Source organism: Aedes albopictus, chromosome 2, assembly GCF_035046485.1.
Source record: "Aedes albopictus strain Foshan chromosome 2, AalbF5, whole genome shotgun sequence".
NCBI lineage: Eukaryota > Metazoa > Arthropoda > Insecta > Diptera > Culicidae > Aedes > Aedes albopictus.
Genome location: NC_085137.1, coordinates 191,393,592 through 191,405,443, shown reverse-complemented (window position 1 = coordinate 191,405,443; position 11,852 = coordinate 191,393,592). Strand labels below are relative to the sequence as shown.

The window sequence follows — 11,852 nt, the reverse complement described above, 5'->3', positions numbered from 1 at the left end:
GATAAGAGTTGACCTGGGAGCAGTCCCGTACTGATTACACTTAAAAAAGCACGCTTGTGGTACACAGTGCTGAGGGTGTCGCTGAGGGTGGCCGAAATTGCGACTGCTCGAGGGATAATGAAAAAATCCCGCAAGAAATTCTTTGCGGAATTAAGGAAGGAACTTTTGGATCAATACCAGAAATCTTGGAGATATCTCAGAAGGAACTCCAGAAATCCCAGAAAGAAGTCCTTGAGTAATCACATAAGACATTCCTAGACGACTAAGGGATGGAATTCCTGGAAGAATCCTGGAAAACACCCACGAAGGAATCACGGAATTTCCAAAAGGAGGAATTTCAGAAGCAACTCCCAGAAGGCTCTAGAAGACATCCTTAAAGGAAGGAGTGAATTCCGGGAAGAATACTGGAAGAAATCATGATTGAAATTCCAAGAAGGTGAAATCCTTTAAGAAACTCTTGGATAAATCCCAGAAGCAACTCCTGTTCAGTCTTGGAAAATCTTAGAGGAATCACAGAAGGAACTCCAGGAGGTATCCGTAAAAGAACACCGGAAAGAATCCTCGAAGGAGCTTTTGAAGGATTCCAAGAAATACTCCAAGAAACTCCTTCAGGAATCTTAGAAAGAACTGCTTCAGAAATCATGCATTATATTTTTTGAAGAATTTCCAGAAGGATCTGCTGGGGGAATTCTAAAAAAAGTGAAGGTAATGCGCAATAATCAATCCACCTCCACTCGTCGAAAAACTGCGCTGAGTGCGAAATCCGTGCGACATAAGTGTTAGACCACTCCTTGTTCTGACTATGAACAAAATGTCTTTGCCTCGGATTTGTTCATCTCGAGATTAGAGTCGTTAGTACACAGGGGGAAACATTTGTCAACAAAGAAATAATAAAGCTCAAACATCTTTTTTGAATTGATCGAATTTTCATGAGTGCTTGATGTTGTTTCTTGAGTTCTTTCCTTATAATATATTTGATCCTGTGTACTTCAGGCCTTACGACTTTGAACTTGTTTTAATAAGTCATGTATGAATAACTTGAGAGACCTTCGACGTGTATTAACCAAGTCTTGTGAAAATAAACGGTTCAAAGGATGCCTGGGAAGCATAGACTTGAACAAGGCTTTCGATAGAGTTGATCATCAGTGCTTGTGGAGAGTATTTCATAAATTTGCTTTCCTCAAACTCTCATTGAGTATTTGAAAAATGTGTATAGTATTGCAACTTCTAGAGTACAAGTTAATGGATTCCTTACCGATGAAATTAAAACAAATAGCTCTGTCAGACAGGGATGTCCCCTAAGTATGATTATGTTTACCTTATACATTGAACCGTTAATAAAAAGAATTTCGGAAAACATAACAGGGTTTTTAGTATATGATAAATTTTTGAAGGTAATTGTTTTCGCCGACGATTTCAACATCCTCATTCGAAATGATGATGAGTTTGATCGTGTCATGAGTATTCTTGAAGATTATGGCATTTGTGCTAAAATACGTATCAACCTGACAAAATCAACATACATGAGATTCAATCAAGTAAAAGTGGGTCCCCAAAAGATAAAAGAAGTGGACTGTTTGAAAATTCTAGGAATAACTTTTTATAGAAGCTGGTACTTAACTGTTAATTCAAATTATAATGCAGTTGTGAATAATATAAAATCTTGCTTGAATAGACATTACGTGAGAAGGCTGAATTTGTATCAAAAGTGTTGGATTTTTAATACATTTATATTATCAAAAGTCTGGTACTTGGCTCAAATTTTTACACCCTTGAATTAGCACATTGCACAGCTTAAATCTACTTGTGATAAATTTTTGTGGCACAGTTTTATTTTCAGGGTCGAAAGGAACCAAACATACTTAGAATATTCTAAAGGTGGTTTGAAGCTGGTAGATCCAGAGGCAAAAACTAAAGCTCTCTATTTAAGAAACATTCTTTATGACCCAGACGGTGGTGATACGATCTTAGAAGAAAAATATTTACTAGAAAGTAGGAACTCACTTACTCAAAGATTAACAAAAAACGCAAGGGAATGGATTATAGAAGGGAAAGGATTAAAGGAACAATATGATTACAATTGTACTAGGCTCTTGTACAACTATTTTGTAAGTGTGAATAACTGTACACCAAAAGTTGAACAAAAAATTGATACAAATTGGCCAGAGATTTGGGAGAATATTAATATGAACTTTATTTCAACTGATATCAGATCAATAGTTTTTTCTTTTGCTAAAGATTTAATTGCTAATGGTAAAAAACTTTCTACATATAACATTCGCAGAATTTCAGAAAGTTGTCGTAGGTGTGGTTTGTTGGATACTAATTTTCATCGTTCAAAAGAATGTCCTAAGGCAAACATCATTTGGGAATGATGTACTTCAATAGTCAGAACGCGTTTTAATATGGATGTTGTTGATTTGGAAGATCTTCTTCCGTTCATGATTTGCAAATCATCGCAATAACAGAAAGCTGCGTTGTGGCTGTCCATTAGGCCTGTCCAGCTTTTCAAAAATGTTCTCTGATTCTCAAGTCCACCCCCATATTTTGATTGGCATCCTAAAAGAAGTAACTGGTCAAAATTTCAGCCAAATCCATTAAAATTAAGAGGTGCATCAAATCAATTTTGTGTTTTTCGACTATTTTTGAACTTCAAAAAATCATAACTACACTAAAACTTGTCAAAACTTAATTCTTCCGGCAGAAATTGAAAGCTATACTTGTTTGCTACAACTTCTCCGAACAACGTGTGCCAATAAAATTGAAGGAAAGATGTGTAATTGTCACATTTGTGATCAGAAAAACCTTGAAAAGTTGATTTTTTGATAGATTTTGTTCTGGAACACCCTAATATACGTAAAAGGTTTGATATTTTAAAACGGCATCATATTCTCCAATATTTTTTGGTTATTTGCTTCTTTGACACCAATGCTGTAGGAGTTGAGCAAAAAATATTAAAATTCGGTAAAGCCAAATGTGGCCTAAAAACTATATATTTGGAGGCAATCACGCTGTGGGGCGAAATTGTACTGAACGTAGTAGCTTTGCTTCCTTGTAGTTTGCCTTGGCTACCCCCTACCACGGGTGATAACAAACAAGCGTGATGACAGGTGTTGGCTATCATATCAGTGCTGACGCGATGCCACTTTTTGCGCGCCAAAGCGTGATTGCACCCGAAAAGCTAGTTTTTAGGCCACATTTGGCTTTCACGAATTTTGGTAATTATTGCTCAACTCCTACAGCATTGGTGTCAAAGAAGCAAATAACCAAAAACATTGGAGAATATGATGCCGTTTTGAAAAATCCAACTTATTACGTATATAAGGGTGTTCCAAAACGAAATCTATCAAAAAATCAACTTTTTAAGGTTTTTCTGATCACAATTGTGGCAATTACACATCTTTCCTTCAATTTTATTGGCACACGTTGTTCAGAGAAGTTGTAGCGAACAAGTATAGCTTTCAATTTCTGCCGAAAGAATTAAGTTTTGACATGCTTTAGAGTAGTTATGATTTTTTGAAGTTCAAAAATAGTCGAAAAACACAAAATTGATTTGATGCACCTCTTAATTTCAACGGATTTGGCTGAAATTTTGACCAGTTACTTCTTTTAGGATGCCAATCTAAATATGGGGGTGGACTTGAGAATCAGAGAACATTTTTGAAAAGCTGGACAGGCCTACTGTCCATGGAAGCGATTTCATTTAATTTGAGAACCGTCACTTTTTGTCTTTAAAAAAGAGATTAGAGAAGAAAGATGTCATGTAACAACAGAAAAATGTATGCCTCAGAATTCGGATCAAATTTGAATGTATGTTAACAATCGTTAGAAGCTGAGATACATAGGTTAAGGAGTTAGTGGTAAAAACGTAAAATGTAAGAAGTTTTTTTTTATTAGAGAGACTTTACCTCTGAGGCATTCTTCTCTGATACTTTATTCCTTGTTCCCTGTTACATATTTATGCTGTTACATTATAGCAATGATGATTGATTTCATATTAATTTATACATGCCTATTTTCCTTAGATAACTAATTACTTTTGCTTCAGATTCTTTATCATTTTTCAAAATTTCCTTTAAGTTAAGGACTGTTCATTTTATGAAGAGGACAACTTTGCAAGGCTATAAAAGGAAAACGCGTAGTTCAAATTTGAGCAGCCTTGGTTAGTTGTTCAGCACATTATATTAGCAGATAGTAACCATAAATAAATTTGGTTAAAATTATTGAACTTCATAGAAATGTGGCAAAGTGTTTCGAAAGATCAATTTTTCAATTCCCAAAAACTAAAGATAAACACAAAATTTCTGTGAAACATCGGTGTATCGTTTTTAATTGCATAAAAGTGTTTGCCATGCTGCAGCAGTTTGAGTGATACATATTCTGGCAAAATATAAACCTAATCGGAATAATGGTTGTTGAGATATTAAAGTTACAAGTTGGACTCGATTTTTAAAATAAAATTTATTTGTTAAACAAAAATGTATAAAAATATTAAAATTTGAATGTTTACAATGAATCTATTCGAAAGTACTAATAATGCAATTTCAAATGCAGAAAACCACTTCTTGATAGCATTGTTGGCTTGGTTACTGTGCTTCATGGCAGTTACCGGAAATAAAACCGCGTCGTTCTTTGAAGGTTCCTCTAAATAACGATGTACTCTATTGCAAATACAACTTAACAATGATGCCGAAAATAAAAAATAAACATGTAGTTATTTTCAAATAAGGTATATAATCATATAGGGTCAGACCTAGCTGAAAATAAATAATAATAAGCTTCTCTAGAATCAAAAACTTGCATTTATGGAGCAAAAAGTATGCAATTTTTCATTATGGCCATCATTAAGTATTAAATTTATGATGAAGAATGTACTTTAAAGCATATTTTTCTTCGGTATAATTTAGAATGCGATTCTCTTCTATACTGGACATATTTTGAAGTGATTCCGTAGTGTTATTGCATCACTGGACCTAAATAAGTATTTTTTATCAATTTCATTGATAACAAGGCAACTCACTATATCAAGCTGTATAATGCTTGGTGCATTATTACTGACCAACTATTACACTCTACCTTTAGAAGAATAGTATTAGATCCTAACACATTGAAAAGTTCATGGAAATTTTAAAGTTATTTATGTGGAAAGTTGTGTCGAATTTTGAGAAAAGGGGTTTTATTGAGTTTTAACGAAAACCGCTTCAGTTCCATAACTAAGGACAATTTGTATAATGTTATATTTTTCCTACACTGTAGAATAGCTATGGGAATTTATGCAAAAAACCGATAATGATTTAATTGAAAAATAAAAAAGATATCACACAAATAAGGTGTCCTCTTTATAAAATGAACAGTCCTTATCAGAGAGATCAACTTCCTGTCTTTGGGTAGTGAATTGTGGACAGCTAACTAAAATATGGTGAATGTTTTTCACTCTCCTGCAGGGCTCACATACTTCCGCTGGTTTTTTCTCAAGCAGATGGTGTTTCGATATCCACGTATTTCCTAACCGCAAGGGCGTTAATACGATTGCATCTATCCTGTTGGGCAAATCGTCCCATTTTGTAACCGTCGTTTTAACAATTCTTGTCTTTCTTCTGTCCGCCGAGTCCCACGTTTGCTGGTGTACCTTCCATATTTCCGTTTTGCTCCATCTAACGATGTCTGCTGCTGGAACGGCCTTGGTAGCTCTTTCCTGTTGTCTTCCTTGGTTTTCTGCCCGATCAGCTTCTTCATTTCCAGAAATTCCCGAGTGGCCCGGGATCCAGCAGTATGTGACTTCTTTTGCTTCTGCTTCTCTTTCTATCGCCTGTATATATGGATGTCTTGATTTTCCAGCTTCCAGAGCCATCAGACAACTGGATGTAAGAAGTTTGTAATTCGAATTTTATACACAATAGAAAACAAATTTGTCAAGAGTGGGATTTCATACCAGGCTCACGGCCTGAAATTCATGAACTTTAACCATTACACTGGGTTTCCCTCCCTTATTGTTTAAATTGGAATAATTAAAATTATTTTTTTTCTTCTTTCAGGTAGCTGTTCTCGTCTGACCTATAAGCTATAATCAAATAATCACGTAAGCAATTCAGCATCAAAGCATTTATATATTATTAAGTGAATAAAAACCATACATTCCATACGTTTTTCTAATAAGACTTCAGAACAGTATTTTTAAGTTGTCGATTTGAAAACGGTTTTTTATCTAATTCCCGTCTAATTAAGCACCGACCAATAATGATCGAGTTTATTCTTGCATCATGCCTAATGTCTCATTTCCAATTTGGTATCAATTATTTTATTCATAAGTTAGCTTTCACATCATGTAAAACAATATTGTAATAGAACTACAATTTCTTTCACATAATAAGATTGAATAGTTGTCCCTCGAATTCTGTATCCGTCTAGTCCACTTCTATCTCGGACACAACAAGAATTAAATTCCCGGCACACCTACGTGACACCTACTGCTACATAGGATAGTCAAAAATGATGATTTAACTATTGGTGTTTATTTGAAAAGTCGGTTGAATTCTTTGCAATCCAAATCAACTCATGTGTTCAAAGAATGATTGAGCAGAAATTATAAAATTGAGATGCAGCTTTAGAATATCGACCAACATTTTTCAATGTATATTAGGGTGGCTCAAGCTTGTATGGCAAAACCACATGTCAAAAAGTTCGATGGGCCCCCTTCTCATTTCGTTCTATATGACGCCATGATGCTCTGGTCTAATTTTCAGCTAAATCCGTTAACATTAGGGCGGTGCTAAACTCGTTTGAAGTTTGTATGGGCGTTTATATGGAAAACCAACGTTTTTTGCAGTTTTCTTCGGAGGGGTTCAAATTTTCCTTAAAACACGTAATCGATCCCATAGAAATATAGCCTGGGATATGCCGAAAAACTTTGTCGAAGACCGCAACGTGATCAGACACTTGCGAAAAAAGCTATAGCCTAGACAGGACGGGCTCATTCAATGAGATTTTATTGCTATTGTTATTCCTTTACATGTTAAATGTTAAGCACCACGAGATGGTCTGCATGTAATATCTTTTCTTACAAGCTTCGGATGACTTTGCGGTCTTCGACAAAGTTTTTCAGCACATGTGAGACTATAGTTCTATATAATCGGTTATATGTTTTATGTAAAAATAATGCTCCTCATGAGAAAAATGCTAAAAACGATGTTTTTCCATATAAACTCCCATACAAACTTCAAACGAGTGTAGCACCGCCCTAATGTTAACGGATTTAGCTGAAAATTTGACCAGAGCATCGTGGCGTCATATAAATCGAAATGAGAATGGGGCCCATCGAACTTTTTGGCATGTGGTATTTTGAGCCACGCTAATGTATATGTTTACCAACCAGATCATAATATGCCATCACAGTGCAACGAAGAAATCTTTCTCCGTGATTGTGAAATATGGTTTTGTATGCAGACATTTGCTTACATTCTCCCTAGACGCCTCGACGAAGACAACTTGTTATTTACATTTTACCGACGGGAAAAAAGTGATTTATTTGATTAATTGAACAGCTTTTGCAGCATTCTGCAACAGTGAAAGCCAGCTTTGAAGTGCCAGAGAGCTTTTTAGCGGCGTAAGCTGATGGTTGATTCAACAAGGAAATCTGGTCATGTGAAAATTGAACTATGGTGAAGAACAATTCGATGAGCTGCTGCTTTAGTGCGGCTGCCTTCGTCGTACGCAAAATGACCAAAATTATGAACTCGTAGGTGGAGTGAAATTGAAACGTGGAATTTTACGTAATTATTCAATTTCCAGTGCTATAGGGGCTGGTTATTGATAGTATACATATTTTTGCTTCCATCTGATGACTCATTGGCAAAAGTAAGTTGGAATATCTTTAACTTTTGGCTATTTTCAATGTGATATGATGGGAATTGTCGCATAAAGAAGTATAAGTTTGTACCCTAAGCAAATTATATTTTGCTTAGCTATCAATGTTCCAGTTACCTGGTGCGAACTGGACTTAGATTTTGATGCTCTGGAGACAACCTGGCTGGAGTTTCCCAACAAACTATTCCAATGAACTTTTCCAGAAAGGAAGGTTTTCAGTACAATTCCTGAGGTACGACGTACTTCTCCAAGTCACAGTCATTGGTGTATCCTAAGTTTGTGTATAAAATCCCAAAAACAAAAATATTTGTTGTGTTGTAACGGAAGAATTTATCAACATTTAACCTTCTTGAGTTATAGGTTTGAGCAGAAGAAAAAGGGAAGCTTGAACCGTTTAATTGTCGGTCACAACAAGCACTTGAGCAGATCTTCCAAAACAAACTCTGATAACCCAAACACCACGGAACAGGTAAACAGACGCCGCCGTTGACAGTTTAACGGAGATACATTTACTTGCATGCAAGTTGGCAGGTCGGCTAACAACAGATAATAGTTTTTGTTTATTTACTTAGCCGGTGCAAAATTCCTACACATGGTGGGCGTGCTTATCAGCACGCATCAAGAGGATTAACCTGAACGACTCATCCACCTATCGGAGTTGGTTGCTTATTCGAAGTCTGAATATTTTAGTAATATCATGTACAATTTGTGGGCTTCGTGGCCGTGCGGTTAGCGATGTCAGTCGTTTAGACGTATTGTGAGTGCCACGGAGTGAGGGTTCGATTCACGCTTCAGTCAGTGGAAACTTTTCGTCAAACGAAAAATCCTACACTGGCCCACTGGGTTTTCCGTGTTGACCGTTGCCTAACGTTCAGTCTGTGCAACCTCTGGTTAAGGACGGTTGTAGTGTCATTTTTCTTAGGCTGAAGTGTTGAACGCATGGATATTCAGGTAAAGTATGCTGAGGATATTTAAGTTCAATCTAGGATCTTCACGAAATGTAATGCTAAATCCGATAGCAGGGTAGTGAACGCTCTCAGGCGTTATCCATAAACTACGTAGATTTATTTTTGGCCATCTCAGAGACCCCCTCCCCCTCGTAGACTTTTGTTTACAAAATTTTCGAAATTTGTATGGATCGTAGACTTTGGCCGGACCCCCCGTCCCCTCTAAAAGTCTACGTAGTTTATCGTAGTTTATGGACAGGCCCTAATGAAGTGATCGTTGAGCATAAAGCGCATAGGTAGCTCCCCATATGGAATGTAATACCAAGAAAAAAGAGGAAGGCAAACCATAGACAATTTTAAATTCAGTGCCAAACGTAAAGTCATATACCTAGTTTTACTCAATAGCCCCGAGATCTTTTTATTTGAATATATAGGACTGAGTCTCGAACCTTTGATAAATTCAGAAAATAATACAGCTAATCCTAAATACGTGCTAAGACGATCGTAGAATCGATCTACACCTTCAATTAAGCAGAAATACCTCAAAAGTGGACGTGCGTTTGAGAACGTTATAACTTATTGACAAGTTCTGTTCTAGACTTGGATAAACAATAAACAGTCTGAACTAAAAACCATGATACACTGAAAGCATCTCTGCATTATTTGGTTTTGTCAAAACACACGCCAAAACATACGAGGAGGGGAGAGGATCTTATCTACGCGTCTAGGATTTTGCAACTGATAAGCCACCCCGCCGTAACAAAGTTTTGATATAAAATAGACGCCGACGCTGATCACTGTATTCAGTACTCAGTGATCAATAATTCGTACAACCTTATCCAAGTTCGTCAAGATGTTCAAGTTCTTCTTGGTTTTTGCTCTGGTGCCAGCCATGGCCCTTGCTGCGGTGAACTTCCGTGTCTGTAAGTACACTTTCATCTTTTTCCAATTTTTTTAAAACAATTTTCACAAAAATTTCGGCGCTTGATTCGTCCCTCACCCAGGTACCAACAAAGCTCCAACGCCCACCTCCCTGGCTGTGAACGACTGCTCCGGTGACAATTGCGTCCTGGTTGCCCGGAAACCACTGTACGCCCTGGCCAGTGGCATTGTCAGCCGCGTCAACAGCAGGACGGCCACCACCCGAATCGTTGCCCGGTTTCTCGGTATGGACCTCGGTTTCCGAACGCCTCCGGAGCTGACCAATGCTTGCGAGGGTGGAATCATGGGTGGCTGTCCGATCGTTGCCGGCAAGGCCTTCAACTACGCGATAGTTGACGATTCTCTGGAAGTTCCGGCGGTCAACATGCCTGTGGAAATTGAAGTCAGTCTAACCGGTGATGGTGGTGCTGCTTTGGGTTGCGTTCGTTTCAATGCACGAATTGCGAAAAAGTAGTGTGATTTTTTTTTGAAAATGTTTGCTTTCTAATGTGAACGTTTCGATTGTGCGTGAGTTATGAGCAACTAAGAAAAGAATCTCAAATTTTTGGTACCGAACTTTTGACTTATTATTACTCTACTCTAAGTTTTTTTTAAATTATTTATTTGTATTTTAACAATGCTTATTACTAATTTTGAATATATATGTACATTTTTAATAGTTTATGTGTTTTTAGTAATATCTGCATCACAAAGTACCAATGTGGGTTATGTGCTTGGGAAAGGAAGACTTTCATTTACTCGGTCTATGCGAAGCAATGAGGAATCAGACTCATACTGCCGTTTGCAGCGTAGCTGTCCCATGTTAATAGGGATTCCCATTGAATATCATTGAATATGGGACAACTGCAGCATAGTTGTCGAGTTCAAATTCTGCTTCATTCATTGATTCATATCCTACAGCAGAGGTTCCCAACCTTTTTGAGGTGGCGACCCCCTTTAAGAATTGTCAAAACATCTGGGGCCCAATGAAAATTAAAAAAAAATATAATTAAATTAACGAATCCGAGTTTTTTAGGCACAGTGACGTAGACAGAAATTAACTGTGGGAGGGACACGTTTATTTTTATTCGACACACACATTTCGTAAACAATGATGTCATGTACATTCAAGTCGTAGCTGAGAAATAGTGGCGAAGCCGAAAATTTGTTTTTTTTTGCAGGCGTTTTATACTGAAAATTTATTCCTCAAATTGTGGATTTTGGGGGTAGCGGTATTATAAATTAAAAATTTGTATTATTTGCACGGAATAGAATAAACATTTTACATTTTTTTGGGTGCAATGTCGGCTTCCATCGACTGGCTTCACGGGCCCACAGGGAGGCCACGGACCACCGGTTGGGAACCCATGCGCCACAGCATATTTCCAAAGATCAGGTTGAGTCTTAAATTCAAAGCCACACAATTTGATTTGCTGATGCTTTCTTCCAAGTTCTGAAACATTGTAAACTCGCAAAATCACTTTCGATCTTGTTTACTTGTTCGCTGCGCTCCTCGCCTTCTGGTTCTCATTCTTCTGGGCGTAACGTACCTACCCAGCCAGCAATTTGGTTGCTATATCGAAATTGCAACTGAAATAGTCACACATATATAACACCAAAGAAATCGTATTCAATGCACGAAACAGGCATATGCATACTAAAGTGGAGGCCATATCGAAACATATATACGATAACTGCGATTCCATCCAACATAATTTACGATTTCTCGAAAAATGTCTACGATTTCGCCGATTTTATCCGTCTAAATATACGATTATGCATAATCTTATTACGATTGAGAGTACCAATATACGACTCGAGATTTTCAAATAAAAAAACACAATTGGTGTTCAATGGGAACCGAACTTAGGTCCTTTGATTGAGAACTGCGCGTCATCTATATTGGCTATATTGCCAAGTTGAAAATAGATAGTTCAAAGAGAATGGCATGAAACGAATAAAAATTAGCATGACACGGTGCGAGACTTGTGGTGGGAGCGTTGTTGTTGTGCATTGAGTGGCACCAAAAGTGGTGCCGTGCAAGCGGCCCGGAATTCACATCGTTGTTGGAATCTATACATCACTTATTGTAAGTCATCTGCTGGTATGGAAACCTATATA

The 11,852-nt window shown here is 37.2% G+C and overlaps 1 protein-coding gene across 1 annotated transcript; it reads left to right on the top strand.

Annotated features, from left to right (window-relative positions):
- The first annotated feature begins 9,034 nt into the window (after window positions 1–9,034).
- Window positions 9,035–10,472, top strand: LOC109408133 (mite group 2 allergen Gly d 2.02-like). The gene is made up of 2 exons (XM_019681366.3): window positions 9,035–9,733; window positions 9,815–10,472. The coding sequence occupies exons 1-2, from the start codon at window positions 9,664–9,666 to the stop codon at window positions 10,204–10,206; spliced, it is 462 nt and encodes a 153-aa protein (XP_019536911.1). The 5' UTR covers window positions 9,035–9,663; the 3' UTR covers window positions 10,207–10,472.
- Window positions 10,473–11,852: the final 1,380 nt, after the last annotated feature.